Genomic DNA, 20,142 nt, shown 5'->3' on the forward strand with positions numbered 1-20,142 from the left:
TAACGAAGCTTATGTTAGCAAAATCAATGTAAATAAATGGTATCCATGTAATCAACATACAGAACATCACTCCTTTCCATAAAAAATAGCTTAAAGTGATAGTTCACCCAAAAATAAAACAGTCTGTCACCATTTACTAATGTTGTTCCAAAACTATGACTATTTCTTTCTTCTGTGTATCATGAAAGAAGATATTTTGAGAAATATCTGTTTGTTTGTTTGTTTTCGTAAATGAAATGGAAGTCGATGGGCTCCAATGTTGTTCAAAATTTTCCACTTTCGTATTCCACAGACAAAAGAAATTCATCGATTTGGATTGACATAAGGATGAGAAAATGTTGACAGAATTTTCATTTTTGGGTGGATTATCCATCATAATCATATACCTCAAACTACCTTTACAAACTGCTTTATTGTCACACTGAGAATAAAGAATCAGGCATTGTGACATCTGAAAATTCTGGAAATACATCTATTTTTTAAAGATGATTGATGTTCATAACATTCATCCTTATAAAAGGTTAGCAGCAGGTGCATGGTTTTGTGTGTGTGTGGTGGATAGAGAAACAGAAGGAGACAGACAGGTGGAGGCAGCTATCATCAGACAGACAGGGATGGGGGGCATGTCTCACTGCACACAGTGCCAGCTGCAGACTTAACCACATGTGATTGACCCACTATAGACCTTCAGGAACAGAAGAAGGGCTTTTCCAGATTTCGTAAGCACACCCGCACTATTCATGGTCAAAGGAAGGACTGAGAAAGACCTGCCATTACATAAAATCTTGGAACTACTAGCAATATGAGATTCATACTCTCTTCCCAAATATTGATGTAGGCCTAACTCATATGATTTTATGAAAAAGACATGGGGAATAAAAAAATGTGCGAAAAAACGCTAAAAATTTATCGCGATTAATTGATTTGACAGCACTAATATATAGTATATATATATAGAGAGAGAGAGAGAGATAGAGAGAGAGAGAGAGTGCTGTATATTATATATACTATATATTAGTGCTGTCAAATCAATTAATCGCGATTAATCTCATCTAACATAATATGTTATAATATGTATGTGTGTATACTGTATATATATATATATATATATATACATACATACATACATACATACATACACACACACACACATAAAAACTCAATTAATCGATTTGACAGCACTAATGTATATGTGTGTGTGTGTATATATATCACCTCTATAAATAACAATGAATATCATTGTTACAGCCATAACATTGTGGAACATGGCGGAAATGAATTAAACGTGTAAAACCGGAGAGTAATTTAGTCATTACAGGCGAACTGACATCAAGCTCAGTAATTTACACAGTGCAAGAACAAGCACCACCTTACACTCAAGACTAAAGGAGGCGCTGTGCACTTTCAGTCAGGACTAATTGAGTGTATGCAAGATTCATCAGACTTTTTAATGAGACTTAGCATAAAGAGAGATTAAAAGCTAGTCTCCACTGGTGGTCTTCCATTCCATTGAGCATTCTAATTGGACGCAACACGTAACGTCCAAACAGCGTGTTGAACCATGTCTTGCAGTGAAGAATCTCTGTCATATTTATCACTTATCCGGATAATAAGCATCAGAGCACTGAACTTTCACAGTGGATAAATGCAGAAGCACAAAATGACAATAAATACCACAAACCTATCTAATTTTGGGGCAGTTAATTGATACAGATGTTTTCTGCACTCTTCCTGGTTCGCTACATGCTTTTAGCGAAACTTGAATATAAGGTTAGAGTTATACAGTTTGCTATAAAAGAACTTGTTCAACCTTCCACCAACTAAATGTATAAATTGAATTTGCCACAGGGCATTTTAGTAAGCAGTCACTTCACAACAATGTTTTTTTTTTCATGGCCATGAGACAAAAAATGTCCTGTGGAGTAAAAAGGATAAAAATTGCACTCAGGGATGCAATCAAAAAGATAACCTCTCTGTTTTGAACGAAGAGATTTGAAATAAATGAAAGATGTACTTGTTTTTACCGGCTTGACGGGGACCTTTCATGTCTGGAGCCGTTTCTCAGATTTTTTCTGAAGTCAGGCATAGACATTTACAAACAGCTCAACCACCTCATATTATTAGAATTGTGGAGCCATTCATATATTAGACATGGATGGCTTGAAATGGCATAAAGGTGCAGCATCAAAAGAATAAATATGCCAACAGTTGGTCAATTTCAATATCTGACCTATACTGAGCCTTAATCAACCTTTATTCTAAAATACCTATGCCAGCCTAAAGTAATTTCCAATTTTACAACATTGTTGTGACCCCAGTGAAATCCTAGGTAAAAGCTAAAACATACAACTATCAGACTGTATAATATACATTTATCTAAGACTTTGGTAACAACTGACAGCATTGACTGGGCATTTGAAATAGTCTGTTTCCGTTCTGACATCTTAAATCAAAATGGTACCTTACAAACCAAAGCAAGACCTTGTGCCAATGTTGGAAAAGCTTTGCTTGAAAATACTGAGATATTTAGGTTTTCTTATTAATTACTGTGTTACTATTGATTCTTCATTCAATTTTGCCCTATGAGCCAATAAATATTTTTTGATCCCCGAAATTTGTTTTAGATGACAATCATGGCAAAAATTTAGCGAGAACCCAAATTAAAACTTTTCTTGTGCTTACTAGTGCTAACACACTTATAAAAGTCTGGGGGGAAAAAACAGCATGATAATGTTCAATGATAATGGATCAATGCAACATGACACATAGGCTATCTCTGTAATAATCTGGTCAAACCAATCAATAATAGCATTTTGCTTGAGAGTCAAGAAAGTCACATTTAAACAGTATATCAGGACTGTTTCTTGTTTAATGTTTTTGAATGGGGCGCTGACCAAACCTGAAATCACAACCTGAGGTCCACACCAGTACTCCAAATATGCAGGAGGAAAAAAAATTGTACCTCTATTTTGGCAAACTGATATTGGCATTATTATCAACGTTCATTCGCCAGACATTTGACAAACCGAAAGGACACTGAAAATACGCTTGAGGATTTTTTTTTAAACTACTGTCTTCTCTGATTTCTGTTACTACACTGCTACAAGGCAAAATGTCTTAGTTCATGGTCTGTAGATGCTTTTCCATACTCTGGGGATTTATTCCTATTGTCTGTATGTCACGACCTAAAAGTCAGAGTTAAAATGGAGACGGATGTAGCATCTCTGCCTCGTATGATGGGAGGCTATGCTCAAAAGCTATGCTCAAAGTGTCCTTTTTGTGACCACTACTAAATTACCACCACTAAGCCAACCATGATTTCTCCTGAGCACACAGGCTACATGTGAAAGAGCCTAGGAGGGTGGGCAGGCTAACGCTCAGCTTCAGAGAGCCCCTGGTGAGCCCTCAAGGCTGTGAAAATGCTCACTGAAGATTTTGTAAATCTAGCTGCAATGGGAAATTAATGAGGTAAATCCCAGGGGGTGCTCCGTCAAAAGTAACTCAGGCAACAACGCAACAGGCAGAAGGACTCAAAAGAGGCTGTCTAACCAGCTGTGAGCACTGGTAGTCATCTTAAACAGCTAATGCTTAAATACACCTTATTTTAATGTTTTCGATTCTCCACGTGTAATTGTACATAGTGACATCATGGGTAAGCTTAACCTACAAGCCTTGTAAGAAGCAGCTTTCCAAAAAAGTGAAACCTAGGAGTGTAAGAGGAGGCCATGAGCTGTTCGCCATCTGTAATAAGATGGCCGTCACAGGTGCACGTTAGCCGAGACGTTGCAGGGCTAATTCATCACTCTCAGTTTCTCCTGGCAACAGCTACATCTTTTACTCACTACTTATTTGTGCAAGATTCCTCTCTGGACATCTCTGACAGGTACCATGATATACAGAATGCCAAATCGCCACCTCTATTATAGTTTTATCAGACTGTAGCTCATCTATTGAAAAATTGAAAAAAAAATGTTTTTTTTATTTCTGCATGCAGGCACAATACACACACAAATGTACACACAATACACACACAAATATTTTCTGGTTCTAAAAATGAGTCTTTAACACCCGGGCTGTGATTATACGCTAACATATACTACAACATTACAACATAACTATATCATATATCAACATAACATATGATATATGACTGTCCTGAGCTGACTGTCAATTTATAAGATAAATTGTTTCCTGAAAAATTGCTTATTTTCTGATTATATAAATGTATTCTCTATATAAATAAAATTGCTATATTAAAGTGCTGAATGAATAAAATGTAGTATTGTATTTGTTAATCTAAATACTTACATTTATAAGAATAAATATTTAAGTCGTGTCATTTATTTTATATTTTATTTATTTTTTCACCTGAACAGGTCTCTATTACTCTGGGGGTGACAGAAATCTATTCTAATTTAATTTTAATCTTACCTAAACTGAATATTGTGTCACTGGCATTTCCATTAAGATAAGCTGTCATTGGATGTTGTTTACTGATGGTGTGATACAGTGATTTTTTTTTTTTTTTCTGCAACACGTTGGGCACCTGCTGCTTTACTTGCATTCATGAAACGTGCCAATAATTCCACATTAACAACACCTCTCAAGGGTATAGCAAATGGGAGAGAGATTGCCAAATCTCAGAATATTTCAAACAATATATCTAGCTTAGTATAAAAAAAAATCATTATCTAGCTCTGATATAGGCTATGTGGCCTTAAAAACAGGAGACAATACTGAGTATTATTTTGAAAGTATGACGTACATAGGTTTGAGTTGAATGCGTGGTCTTATTACTGACTTAACAATTTGTGTTGAAAAATAATGACAGATTTGCAGACTGATGGAAATTAAACTGTCTGTCAAAGAAATCTGTCAAGACACAACACAAGTCTATACAAACTCTATAAGCTATTCTCGTCGAGATAAACAGCATCCCAATGCCGTAGGTCCCTTGCTGTCAAAGCTGGATGTGAAAATGAAATGTGGGCGTATTATCTCAAGACATTAGACATAGCATAGACTTCTTATATGCACAATTATGGTTTGTGTACGGAACTTCCCACACCTTGTCGTCGTAGTCTGCGTTTCCTGAGGCCGAAGATTCGCACTTTGGAGAAGATGTCGACCAGGTTGCCATTGCAAAGCCCTTTATTCTTATTGGGGCTTTTTCTCCTCCTGTTGGTGGATGGTCGGTCTATATGCTGCTCCCGTGCCTGTCTCTTCTGGCGGATCAAACCGCTGGCAATCGCCGCTGCCATGTCTCAAAAACAGGGCTGTTGAACTCCTTACACACAAAGCACAGACAACAACAACAAACCGCCCGATCTGTCTCAATTATTGTCCCATTTTTGCGACTGTTTGTGTGCTCTGCCCTCTGAAATGCACGGATGATGATCAAAGATATCCACACATCACGAACGGCGAAATAAGACACTGAATTAGCATAATGAATACAAAGGTGAAGTATTACTCAACTGTCCGTATTTCACATGTTCTCCGATTTGCATTTCGAAGTCACGCAGGTTACTTTTCATTCCTGATTTCACAATGGTTTTCGGAATATGATTCTGACATGAGTTGCCCGGCTGCTCCAAAATATAGAATATGAAAATATATTCACGTCACGCTTGAGAGTCTCTCCGAGCCGTCACTTTCCTTCCTTTATTTTTGACCCGGTCCTGATGAAATTCAGCACCCTGGCCAGCGACGTCCACTCCCGGAGTCTGAACAAACAAAGCGTTTTTCGTTCTGAGCTGTCAAGCGGAGAAACGCGACCACCTTCGTCTCCCAGGTGGAGCCCTGCGACTACACATATTCATGTCTCACATATTCACCAAGTTTAGCAGATATCCACGCCGGTTCTGTTCAAACGTTCACTCATCTTGAGAATAACCGACGGCGCAACGACGGTGACTTGAAGTTTGAACGAAGGTGTTGATAAGGGATCTCCTCAGACGATCACTCCCCATTCAGACCCATGTTCTAGGTCGCGTGGTTATTCAATAACGATGTGCGTTTGTTCCTTTTCTAAAGCAGCATGTCTTGAGAGAGAGAGAAAATGTAAGTAACACCGAGCGGCTCCGGTGAGAATGACGTCTACCCTGTGTGACGGGAAGGAACAAATAAATAAACTCAAATAAAAAAGTCTTTGGCAGAAGCGGGAGTACACAAATGTGCAGCATAAGTGCTAACGTTAGCCAGGAAAGAAAACATATTCAAGAAATGCTCCTCTTCATCCTCCAACTCGGTCTCCAACCGTTTGGAGCGACTGAGGCGCACGCGCTTCCCGCCTCAGTCACATAGATCAACGGCATCAACAAGTCTTAACGACCACGCGCTTCCCGCCTCAGCCTCACGGGTCATCAACAAGTCTTAACGACAAACTCCTCCTTTGCCATCATTTCAAAGACGAGAAAAACCCACCCTTCACTCAATGTCCGTATATATATGTGCACGGAAGGATTCTCTGTGTGCACGGGCTGATAATTAGATTCAAACCCGACGATGACATAAAAAAAAAAGGCTAATTCATCTTATCACATGAATCGTCTGATATAATTTAGTGTTTATATAAGCTATAAGCAGTTAACATGCGCCAAAAAATATTTAATTATATATATTCAGATGCCATATTCTATCTAACAGATCTCAGACGCAAAAAAAACATGTAGGCTATTTTTCCCTGAATTGCTTGTATTAGGAACTATCAAACAATTGATGTTATGTTTATGAGACAGAAAGCCTGAGAAATTAATTTCACTCAACCCCACCAACCGCACGCCGCACGAGTGCAAAATGAACCAGGACTACAGCACACCTCTGAGGTGCTATTGAGACCCCCGGTGCTTTAGACAAACACACCTATGTAAAGCATTGTGCGGATGAGTGTCTGTGTTTCTATAGGCCTACATATATCTGTCGTCTGTTTCTTTAATCATATGGTAATGAGTGTTGCGATAAGGGCTGGGTGCCAATTTAATATCATGCCCCAATAACACGCAGTATTTTCTCATTTAGATTAATATCACCAGTGAAACACAATCACAGAGAATGAATTTAAAAAAAAAAAAAAAAGAAAGAAAAAGAAAAACTCAAGAGGGCCATCTGCTGTTTGTCGCTGCAATGAAATATTCAGTCTTTCATCCCCCCTGATGTTTTTCAACCCCTTTTACCAGACTGACAATGTAACTCTGGTATGGTATTTCCACACCGGTCACTGCTTGAGCAGATTACAGAGAAAATATACAAATATATGGAACATGCATTTAAATCTAATAATATACACATTCATAGACATTCTTAGTCTTATTGCATTCAAATAAAAAATTAAAAAACCTGACCTTATAAGCATACAAATCATTATGAGCACAGAAATACCAGACTGCAAAAATAATGAGAGCTTAAAACTGTCTGCATCATTGCCGGTGAAGCAGCCACTGCAGTTTGAGCAGCCGCCAGCAGCGGACACTGTCAGCTTAACTATGACTCCATTTATTTACAATAGCACAGACAGATCACTAGGTTTCATGAATAAGCCATTAACATTAAGACATATGTACTTCATGGACATTCAAATGTAAATATATTTGAAAATATATAAATCCAAAAGCCTTATTTAATGTATTACATTAACAGATGATATAAAGCATTATATAATGCAATAATTTTGGCTAATAGCTTATAAATTCAAATTATGCAGCTGTTATAAATAGCTGCTTAACATTTATATAGTAAATGCAAAAAAAAAAAAAAAAACAGTCTTGTTTTATAGTCTGACAACATGACTTTGTGCACAGAAAAAGAACGAGATTATGCAACAAAAAAAAAGTCAGTAATCAACGCGACTGCAGTAAACCATAAAAAGAGGAATGAAAGAACATGCCTGTGGCATTTTCTTAGTTCTTCTATTCTGAGTCTCATGAATACAGAATTGGATCTTTTACCTATTCCTCTCCAATTTCATCTTTAGTGTATGGCAGGAAACTTTACGCTTCAGAAGCGTTTACTCAAAATAAAAGGAAGCAATCAGATGGCAAATGGACTACACAGCAAACCCCATGACAAAAAGAGACCAAATATCTGAATCAACTTGCACGCATGAGAGATTACTATTTTTTTTTTTTTAAAAGAAGAAAGAAAAAGAAAGATAGATAGAAAGAAAGAAAGAAAGAAAGAAAGAAAGAAAGAAAGAAAGAAAGAAAGAAAGAAAGAAAGAAAGAAAGAAAGAAAGAAAGAAAGAAAGAAAGAAAAGAAAAAAGAAAAGAAAGACAACTGCATTGTCATGAATATGAGATTGTGCACATACCTACATGCTTTCTCCTTCTGAATGTATGAGACTCCATAGTGAACCCATTTGCACATTCAACCGAGGTAACAGCGCATTTCTCTGCCTGGCTGTCAATGACATGGCGCCATTTATAGGGTCTATACTCACAGATAACATTATTAGTAAGATCTGCCCCAAACAATTGCCGTTCAGCCGGCTGAGACCATCTCCTCCAAGGCTTCAGAGGCAAAATCTTAAATAACAATGTTCCACTTTGAACTTTGAATTATGATGAGCTGAAGTGTTCTGTATTTTGCTCAATTTTACCTAGAGTTTAATGTAGAGGCACCCATGCGAACAGCACAGCTCAAAGATCATAAGAGAACAGATGTGTAATTCAAGAGAAGCACTTTTGATGTAGAACTAATTAACTGCTATATAAATGTGAGCCAACTCCAGCCTCCCACGCTGTCCTCCACCTGGTCTTTTATGAACATTAGCTGACAAGATGAATGAAACATGGTCATTCTAGGAAATGCCATACAATACAATACCACATGAATGGACAGCTAGTCAAAAAAAAAAAAAAAAAAAAAAAAAAAAAAACATAAGATGACTGCAAATTCTGTTCTATACAAATGTGCAGTGCTCTGAAGCTGTCCAAATAATAAAAGGGAAAGAGAGATGGATGAGATATGGAGGTGGAAGGGAATAAGAACTCCAAATTCACCAAAGCCCAGTGGAGCGACTAGAACAGGAGAATTAAATCTTACTTCAAGAAATGTCACAGCAGACAGAGACACCAAATAAACAAGTCGATACTTTGTATCACTATGGAAGCCTTTAGGGTCGCCTGGCTTTTATTAGCTGTCGTGATGACAGCAGTTGTAAATTGGACTTAACGTCGTACGCGCTGAGACGAGAGGAAAACAGGAGATTTAGTGCTTTGTTTAAATCAGATTGTTTCACACTGTTGGGGTGGGAAAGGGAGTTTAATTTAATTGAGGAGAAAGTAATGATTTTTGGTTAGTGTTGTTGACATCGGGGTTTAATCGGCTTGGTGAAATGTCACCGTTCTGAGAAGCTGAAGACACTGAGGCTCTAAGACTTTGAATGTGGAAGTGAATGTAGTGTTTTGAACAGAAATCTCACCATCGTCTACTTCAATGGCTTTAGCTAATATAGCAGACTTGATTTGGGAGTAACAAATCAAAGGATTAAAAGGAAAATGAGTTTTCTGTTTAAGTGGCGGAGATTAACTCTCTCATTTTGAGGGAATTACTGGAGGAGATATCAAACGTAAGAGAGAAAAAAATATTGTTCTCTCATTTTCAATGTTTTTTTTTCTGATACAACTAACAAAAAAAATCGAGACAGCAATTCCGAGTCTTATAAACAACATTAAAGCAATATTACTGTAATTCTGGTTATATTGATATGCTGTTTCAGCATTAAAGATATATACAATAGAGTATTAAACCAAAATGGCTATCAGAAAGTCATATTCTCAGTCTGCAATCTACAATAGCAGCACAGTGTCATAGAACCAGATAACTTCAAAATATGTAATTGACAATAATGTCTAAACACCATGTGTATATTCTGAATGACATATTAGCATATTTCTCATATTATATGCAATTATGTGGACATTGCAAATGTTCTGACCTACAACATTTGGCAAAATATGCAGTACACAAGCAGAGGACAATGCGTGGAATTATGTATCCCATAAAGCAATGCACTCAAATTCACCCTCCATTTTTAATAACTTTTTAGTTATTTAATCAGACTGCTAAAAGTGAAGTTATGTTTACACAGAATTGCATTAAAAATGCAAAATAGCCATATTTTCTTTCCAGGATGTTAACTGGACATGACCAGCTAATTTAAATGTAGAAAGAGGGAAGATCCTGTGTTAAATTTGTTAGAAATGTATTGTTGTTAAAAAATAAAACATGTATTGGTGCATATTGTTTATATATTTTTTATCTGTGCATATTCTTCTATAATAAATTGTATGCAGTAGGCTACACTGTAAAATATACAACAAGCTCTAACTTGACTGCATTGCAAAGAATACATCATATATGATTCTCTCACTTTAAGTAAAAAAAACAATTCAGAAACTGATTTGCATAGGCTGTATGTGCATGCCAAAGTTATTCTGCGTATTGAAAAAATAAATGTGACGAGTCTCTAAATCAAGCTAAAAGCTTATAAGACGAGCACCTGTGTTAAATCAAATTGTAGATTAATGAGACAAGAACAAAAAAGAGTCCAGCAAATCAATACAAGTCTGTTTGAGCTTGAGGGTTTTGCCATTAAGCTTGACATTTAAATATCAACAACAGATCTCATTACAGAGGTGAGAATGTCAGTAATGTAGTAAAATGAGGAAGGACACTTCCCTGTAAACAACCATACATATCCTTCAAACTACAGACATTTTATCAGGGGCCAAACCAAATTAGCCTAACAATAAGCAATCAAAATACATTATTGTATATTAATTATATTATATTAGAGTAACTGGTTCTGGCACTGTTGAGATCAAAATATATATGTATCGTTATGTGTAATTTTATTGTTGTGACTGTCTTGTTTTGTGTTCCAGTGCCTGTTTTTATTGCTACTATTTTAATTTAATTGCATGTGCAGCACTTTTGTCGCCTTTTCCCTTTATTAAATGTGCTACATAAATAACATAAAATAAAATTAACTATATTAACAAAATACATTATTTTACATTAACTGTTATTATTTACTTATTATTAATAATTATTGGTGCTTCATAATTGCTCATACTTCTGGTTTAACATAATATGACAACTTCAGAGGTATGCTGTTACATTTCTTAGTGATTGGTAGGGCTGGGACGGTATGGATTTTTTCTTACCGCGGTAATTTCTTGCTTTTCAACCGCGGTATGAAAAAATCCATACCGTCCCAGCCCTACCAATCACTAAGAAATGGGACGGTATGGATTTTTTCGGTAAACCGCTTTAAACCTTTTGAAAATGATTTTCATTTTTTTGGCTTGGACGCGGTGTCCGGCGAAAATAGACTGTGCCTATCTTTAGCGAAGCGGCACGGAGAGACGCTTCTGAAACGCGCCGCGTCGTGGCTGGTGTAAACACAAGCATTGACTAGAGTGGGCGCGATCAGCTCCAGTAGCCGCGTCGCAGCCGTAACGCGCCACAGAGTGTAAATAAGGGGTTATAGTCAATAGCCTACGAATGGAATGTTATTATGTGTCATGGAACATTGCGCTCCCCAACTTGCGAAAGGTCGGATTTGCTCCATCTTTTGATGATAAGTTTTGTTTAGAAAACCTTGAATCCATGTAAGACACAATGTTATTATACACAATCCATGTCATTAGAATCAATGAATCCATGTCATTAGACACAACGTGAACACATGTGAAGGCCAGTGTTTATTTATTTATTTTATTTTATTTTTTTGCGGCGATGACGGTGACGAGCTCAGACCCGCGGTAAGCGTCATGTGACCGCGGTATTGCGGTAATGCGGTAACCGTCCCAGCCCTAGTGATTGGACATACAATCTAAATAATAAACACTGTAGTAACCACTAAAACAGCTTAACAACTGCACAGCAATTGCCACAACCCTGGTAATGACAAAGACCCAAAGAGTTTTGCATGGTGAAGCACCACACATATTTTACTTTCTTAAATTGACAAATTTAGCTTTCTTGACACCTTTGGATGTGTAAAGTGGTATTGTGATTTCCTAATGTCATTTTTAGTTGTGTTTTCTCACTGACCGGAAAGAATATGAGAAAATCTGAGAGTGGTAAAAGGTTTCATGACATTACTGAAATTGTGTGTGGTGTGTGTGTGTGTGTATGGAGGGGTTGGATGTCATTGGTTTTTAGTCACTGTTGACGTGTTCCATAATACTGAGAAGAGCAGTGCTCAGTGATATTCACAGCTTTTGGCTCATCACTGACCTCTGAACAGTGAGAGCAGAGTGAATTTCTCTGTGAGAGAGTGTAGTCTAAATGACAGAGAAGAACACAACGCATCACACGCCGTTACTCCCACCAGGGGGTGGGAAATGCCGGGATAAGCTCCAACGAGATGGATATAGACAGAGCTGCTCCCTGAACAAGAGTTAAAAATTCAGCTCACATCTCTGCGTGTCCTTTGATCCGGTTTTTAAGTATGCAACACTCAAAAGTGTCTTGTCAGCACTGGAGCAAAAAAAAAAAAAAAACCTCATCCGAGAAAGCCTGGGCAGACACTGTGAATTTAAATGAGTTGATTCTCTGCCTGGAAAGCCCTCTTTTTTTCTGGTCTGTGAGAGAGAATAGGGAAGGACTCTGCAAAGTAATCTCCCGGTGGAAACCCAAGGGACCTCCAAGCATACAAAAATGGGCCAAAAGCGTATAGCCTTGAGAAACCCCTGGAATGATAATCATGTTCAGTTCAGTTGAAGTTAAAGCACTGCTATAAAGATCCACACTATATCAAATGCTCTCATTTCAGTTTTATGGAACATCTGGGTCCAGTGCACAGTCAATGTTAGCTGACATCAGGGTTTCCTACACTCTGTTTTTGCAGCAGGGAGATGCTCATTATAGAAATATAAATAATAAATGATACAGACATCACTAAATATAATGATAACTTGCAGTTTAATAAGTGATTCATTCGCTCTGGTTGATTAAATTAAGTGAAGGATTCATCCCAGTAAATTGTCTCTCTTTAGTCTTAACTGCTCTTTAAAAGACCCAGCTCATAAGTAACATTCGTTCATGAATGAGACTACACTGATCATACTGTATGTTTTTTATTCACAAAACGAACTGGATCATAAGTAATTTGCTTATGAATCGGTTTACACTACTCACACTGTGTTTTTCATTTTACAAAACGGATCATAAAAGTTGTTCATGAATCAGACTATTTGTTTGTGAATCGGACAACAACGCTCATGCTGTATGTTTCTGATTCACAAAAAGAATCAGATAATAAGAGTCATTTGTTTGTGAATTGGACTGCACTCCTAGTGCTGAATGATTTTGATCCACAAAAAGAACCAGATAATAAGAGTCATTTGTTTATGAATCGGTTTACACTACTCACGCTGTGTTTTTCATTTTACAAAACGGATCATAAGTCATTTGTTCATGAATCAGACTATTGTTGATTCACAAAAAGAACCAGATCATAAGAGTCAAACTGTACAGTATGTTGTGCTTGAGCACAGAAGACATTTCTTATTATTTGACAGTACTCTGCCATGGAGGACTGACTTTACTGCTGAAAAGAAGTGCAGGAATAACCCTGGCTGACATTAACGGTCATGTTGTGTTGAACCACTATTTCCCCATCATTCTCTCTGATACACATCAAATGCATTTTATCTCAAACTGGAGCCCAAGGGAAAAATGTAGCCTACCTACAGTCTGCAGTGACATTTGAGCTATTCAAACATGATGACAGAATCTCAGTAAGAGTGTGAGAGCGAGAAACATCTAAAGGAGATGTTGGCACACAGGGAACGTCCCTTCAGTATATCGTCCACAGTGTATTTGCTCCCACACACCACATGCTGTGGCCTGTTTCTTGCGCTGGTCTGAAGCAAATAACATCAAGTAAGAAGAACACACCCACCTAAAAATCCTAACAAAGGCGTGCAGGGCACCCACACAAACCCCTACATACAAAACACACACATTATTTAAAATGGGAAGTCTGACAAACGTGAGAAAGAGAGACTGCGACAAAATAAGCATGAAAGCCGGAGGGAGAGAGACGCATCACTACCCCCAACAATTCATGAGATAAATGGGATTTCTATTAGGTACATCCATTGAATGCTAATACCAAGCAAGCTGCTTAGTCTAATGCCCATCCCTAATCTGAACCTTTTTCTCTGGACTGCCTGTTTCAGCAGTTACATGGAAAATCCCTGTTGGTCAACTTATTATAGCTCATTGGATTTTTTCCCCCACTCGTGTTCGCTTCATGACGGATGATTTTTTTTTTCCTAGCTTGCTCCCAAGGATTTGTTCTCTTGGCTGAAATGGAATGCATAATGAATTCGCACTCTGACAACATACATTTGTTATAGTGATATGTCTATGTCAGCTATTTTGAATGACAGGGGTAGATTACAATGTGTTAGAAATGTGTTAGTGTCAATATTTCTCTGAGGAAGGTTTATAAATCTCTCATGAACAGCCTGTAACAGGCCTTGATCCATTTGTCAATGTGTCCCCATGCAGAGCAGCACAGAAGTAACTCTAAACGCACATACACACACAGGCCTTATCAGTGCTGAGATCCTTCCAACTGACCTGGAACCAGCTTGAAATATTAATACGGTCTTAATTAAATCACAGTGTTGTAATTTTATACCTAAGTGAAACTCATTTAAAATTAGCAAAACCACAGATCAATAGGAACTGTACCTTTTGTTGCAGACTTAAATATCGCTTCACATGAAAACTGATCTGGAATGCCAAACAATGAGAAAGCTTAAGCTATGTCAACATGTACCATTGGAGTCAGGTTGTGTTAAAGCAATAGTTTGTGTAAGAAAGAGAAGAGTGAACATCCTTTAAAATTTATTTTTTTGTGTTCCACAGAAGAAAGTTATATGTGTTCGGAACAACATAAGGGTGAGAAAATTAGGTTACACTTTATTTTAAGGTGTCATTGTTACAGTGTAATTATATATTAATAATAATTAACAAAATGTACTTACTATAGGGTTAGAGTAGGATTAGGTTTTGGTTTAGGGTTAATTGCATGTTATTATGCATAATTTACTTGTATTACTACGGTAAGTACATGTAACGTACAAGGACACTGTAAAATAAAGTGTTACTGAAAATTATTACAGAATTAGGTTAACTATTTCTTTAATACAGCAGTAATCATCCTTTATAATTTCACTTTACATATTTTAGGTTATACTTTATTTCGATAGTCCACTTTATACATTTTACTAACTACTGTAGGCTTTTAGTAATTTTGCTCTCAGAAAAAAAAGAAAAAAAAGAACTCTCAGAGTATTAGTAGACTGTTAGGTCAGGGTGAGGGTTAGTAGAATAAGTTAATGTACTTGCAAAGTTACTTATAGTTAGTAGAATGTATAAAGTGGACTATCGAAATAAAGTGTTACCACACTTTAAATTGAATTTCATTAAGAATATTAACGAATATTACTATGTTATGTAATACCTAACAGATCATCAGTTAGAAAGTTAGAAATGAATTAATCATAGTTAGAAATGGCACTTTGACACTTTAAAATAAGGTTTAATTTGTTAATATTACTTACTGTAACATGAATTAACAATTAACAATACTTTTAAAGCATTTATTACTCTATGATAATTATATTATCAAAGATGAATAAATGCAGAACATTGTTAGTTCATGTTAGCTATTGCATTCACTGATGTTAACAAATACCTAATTGTAAAGTGTTTCCAAAAATTCTACAGTATGTTTTATATATGAAGAGTTCAGATGCAAAAGCCAAAAGTTGCAAAAGCCAAAAGTGTCATCTGAAATTTTCTTCTAGAATGATCATTTTCATCAAGCTCGTATATTTAAGTTAAGTAATTTCACTTAAATTACAATTAATAGGTAATTTTCATTGCCATTTAAGTGAAATTACTGAACTTAAATATACGAGCTTGATAAAAAATGATCATTCTAGAAGAAAATTTCAAATGGCACTTAGAGGCTTTTGCATCTGAACTCTTCATATCCTCTTCACAGCACCCCTAGTTAAAAGCCCTTACTTTAACACGGCAGTTTTTAGTTTATTTTTTGTTGTTGTTGTTGTTGATTCTACTTTGTTTTCATTCACTTTAAAAAAGTGATTCTACTTTAGCAAGTCAGTGACATGTACAGTAGTCTTACGTCACTTACATCTTAAAAGTCACAAGTTAATCATGAACATTTCCTCAATCTTGCATCACAGTATCTGTGCTAATGTTGCATAATCCTATAGTTACACCATTTATACAATACATTACAATCGTATCTAAGTCTCCAATTATGTCCTCAATAGTAAGAAGGTTTAATGCTTTTTCATCTCTGCAGATGAACTTTAAATCCTGCAGAGCCTTGAAAAACTGCTGACCAGGTGCTAAAAGCCAAGGGAAGGTCAGCTGCAGAGACCACAGAGACGAAGACCAGCCCTGGACACTTCTCATCGGCCAGGGAAAGAGATTAGCTGTCTAGCATCTGGCCTACAGCAGGCAGAAGTGCACTTAATACTGTTAGTGATCATAGCAGGTGTGAACTGAGATACTAACTGTGGAGGTGTTGACTGTGTACGTACCTCCAGAAAGCGTGCGATAACCTCGCCACACACTGCTCAACACACTGCTTGTTTACAGTGTGTGTACAACCACTGCAAACACAAACCAGCCATTATGCACCCATGATAAACTCTCTCTGACATATTTACAGCAAACAGATTCTCCCTTGAAGGAAAACACACATTTAAATGTCATTCCCATAACAGACACAGCACAACAGTGGATATCCGAAGCAGCTCTGAGATCCATATCCCACAATCCCCATTTCCCCGGAGAGAGAGAGAGAATAGCTATGCAGAGATTGTTTATTTGCCCATGGCTATTTTAGGGGGGGAAATTAGAATAAAATAAGTAAAAGTTAAACCTTTTTTTTTTCAACATGGTTTGTACTGGGATAGTTCACCCACTAATGCTGGTGCTCTGTGTTGTTTTGCACGTCATGAATAAGGACTGGACCTTAAAAAAGCACCATAAAAGTGGTCCATATGACTTGTGCACTGTATTCCAAGTCTTCTGAAATCATAAAAAAGATTTTTGGCTCACTGAGTCAGTGAGTTAACCCACATCAATCTGATTTGTGAATCATTCTGAATTGTGAAAGAACAAACGGTTTCATAGAAAATATTTATTCACAAATCAGACTCATAAACATATCTAGAAGAGGGCTTTTGCCAAGATTTTTATATAACTTATATTTCAGTCTGCTCCTCATAACAAAGTTATCAAACAGCTTCAGAAGATGTTTCATCTAAAAAACGTGCAGCCAGGATAATCTTTAAAAATTCACATTTTATGTTCGACGGATGGAGGAAAGTCATACAGGTTTGGGTAAAATATGACAATAAGTAAATCATTTATTTTTAAATAAAAAAAAGTGTAAGTAATCAAAGGGACCTGTGAGAGCAGACACAAGACCAATGTATAAGCAAAGACAAATTATATAAAGGGTTTATGTGATTAGGGGCTTAATCACCTGCAAACAATGATTTATAGTTCTTACAGTCAGATCAGCTAAATTGCAAATTACTGAAATCCAAAGAATGTATTTATTGAGCTCCATATATAAAAAAATAAAAAATAAAAAAAGGTAGTTACTAACATTTGTGTAAAGCAATACTGAAAAGGTAGGATATTAGAAGACAAATTCAGTTGAAAAGTCCTTGTTGGTAAATGAGGATCTGTATGAAAATAAATTTAAATAGCAAGAAAAATAACAGTACTCAGATGTGAACAGTAAGCGCTCGAAAATGTTTGTTTTCGTAGGTGATGAATGTTTGTTTTATGCTATGCTGTTATAAATCCACAAGAGGGAGGTCAAGAGCGCAGCAGAGAACAGCTCAGTGATATCATTATCAGACACAAACTGCAAAATGTGGCTAAACAATCCCTCATGACAGCCATTATCCGTTATGTCATACTGTAATGACTCTTTCAGACTTTCAGCTGAATTGTGAATATAATACAACACTCACCATAACATCCTGAACACAATATTTAGCCGCTTGACGTAGGCTCCATAATGAGGTTCTCCTAGTTAAACCAATAAGGCAACTTGTCTAGACATGCTATTTCTGTAGTTTATGTGTCTTATTTACTAGTGTGCTGCAAAATGAAAATTACCATACTAGTGAATAAAAAGGCAGGATAAGAAGACAGATAGCAAAATAAGAAAGGGCCTTTATGTACACGTTTCAGACAGAAAAGATGCCCTCAAGTGGTCAGATTGGGCTACTTCAAGATTGAAGTCGGAGGGGATGGGGTGGGGGGATCACTGCAGAGACTACAAACAATTCCTCACTGATTTAATCACAGCACAAAACACAGCCACAGCACTGACCTGTGAACGAATTTAGCCACAATTTAAACACACATGCTCTTTGCAAATAAACAAAAGAGAAGTCAGGTATTCATGCATATTAAATGTCATCAAAAGCAACAAACACTGGCACTTTCATGAACAGGAAACATCTGCTACGGAGCTGGATGACATGCTTCCTGTGAACTGCTGCAGGCGCCATTACTCACATTCAAAATCATTACGGCTCTGTGTCCTGGCCGACAGAGCGTTGTGCAGTGAAATGCAGATTGATCTATTGGCCTGCCCTCACCCTGCTATGACATCATCAGCAAGAAGATCTTTTGGTGCATGTCATTAGGAAGTGTATTATTTCACTTCCAAAAGTTACGTAATACAGACGGCTCTCTGTAGTTTCTCACTGCTCTGAACCCCACAGCATGGATAACAGCCCGCAGCCAAAAGCGATCCGATAGGAGTGCAAGTGTATGTGTGTGTGTGTGTGTGTGTGTGTGTGTGTGTGTGTGTGTGTGTGTGTGTGTGTGTGTGTGTGTGTGTGTGTGTGTGTGTGTGTGTGTGTGTGTGTGTGTGTGTGTGTGTTGGCCCAAATTATACATACTGTGCAACACTCTCACACAGACCGTGAGAGATTTAAATGCTTTGTATGAAGGTGAGAAGGACAGCTTGCGCCCACTGCAAGTTGGGAATTCAGAGAACTATCTGTTAATCATGTCATTCATTAAACACATCAGCATTTTTAATTGATCCATCTATAGGCACTGCATGTTTAATCCATGCACCTTCAAATCATGTAGTTAATGGGTTTATCATCCTGTCACGCATGTGTCCCGTGATCATCCCCATATTGACAAGGTCACCTAGCCATTCAAACCTAGCCATTTTGATATTTTGCTGCAAGTTACCACAGTCCAATTAAGGTTCCAGTAAGTGAAATATTACATTATAGAGAACAAAAACGATTTTTTGCGATTACATTTTGCAGGAAAAAAAGGTCTACTGTCCATAATTTAGCGATGTATGAAGCACAGCTAACACATAGCCTATAGTCACTTATAAACCAAGCAGCTTTAGCAGCTTAAATCAATGCATGACCAACTTGAACCCATTGTGAAATCTGCATGGGGAAATCTTTCGCCCTCAAGCAAAATTCCAGATTGTGTAGATTCCTATTGAATTGACTGGATTTACCCCGCAAAATTTCGCAGCGCAATGATAAATGTGTGTACGTGTACTCATACAAGACCTGCATCCATAATGCTAGGATGTTGTGGGTGATTGGCAGGGAATTTATATTTGTTTTAGTGACTCACAGCATTAGTCTAGCAACATGCCATCACCAAACTCTAATGAAATAAGGTGAAAGTTGCATCTTCTATGCAAATAACTATTTGTGTGGTGTGAAGAGTTGCTACCTACAGTGTTCCGAATCAGTCACTTAGGAGTTTTTTTTTTTTTTTTTTTTTTTTGTAAGGCAGCTCACTGAATTCTGGAAGAAAGCTCAATTATCTTGACTCTCAGAATCTATGGTTTTCCATTCTGAAGAGCTACAAGCTACAGGGTTAATATAATGAAAAGAGTAGACATCTCAAAAGTTCAATTTAGAGATTGGAGGACATCTTTCAGGCTGGAGAAAGAGTGGTAATGGAGCATGACAGGATACATCCATTTCACACGAGACAGATAGACAGGCAGAAAGAGAGAGAAAGAAAGAAACAAAGAAAGACAAATGTAGCAGCGCTCAT

At 37.1% G+C, this 20,142-nt stretch overlaps 1 protein-coding gene and 1 long non-coding RNA gene across 4 annotated transcripts in view; one reads left to right on the forward strand and one right to left on the reverse strand.

The window, feature by feature from the left end:
• The window catches only part of LOC309503785, a 247,067-nt gene that overhangs the window by 215,125 nt on the left and 11,800 nt on the right, over positions 1-20,142 (forward strand). The gene's annotated exons all lie outside the window — the stretch shown is intronic.
• Positions 1-20,142, reverse strand: part of fgf14 (fibroblast growth factor 14) — a 135,276-nt gene that overhangs the window by 52,915 nt on the left and 62,219 nt on the right. Inside the window, exon 1 of one of the 3 annotated variants that reach the window (XM_082176571.1) lies at positions 5,069-6,419. The exons of the other annotated variants lie outside the window; for them this stretch is intronic. Coding sequence (XP_082032697.1) covers positions 5,069-5,261 — 193 coding nt within the window. The 5' untranslated portion in view covers positions 5,262-6,419. Of the gene's footprint in view, positions 1-5,068; positions 6,420-20,142 lie in introns of those variants that run through there. 3 annotated transcript variants of the gene reach the window in all.

Source organism: Leuciscus leuciscus (genome assembly GCF_965113295.1).
Source record: "Leuciscus leuciscus genome assembly, chromosome: 7".
Taxonomy (NCBI): domain Eukaryota; kingdom Metazoa; phylum Chordata; class Actinopteri; order Cypriniformes; family Leuciscidae; genus Leuciscus; species Leuciscus leuciscus.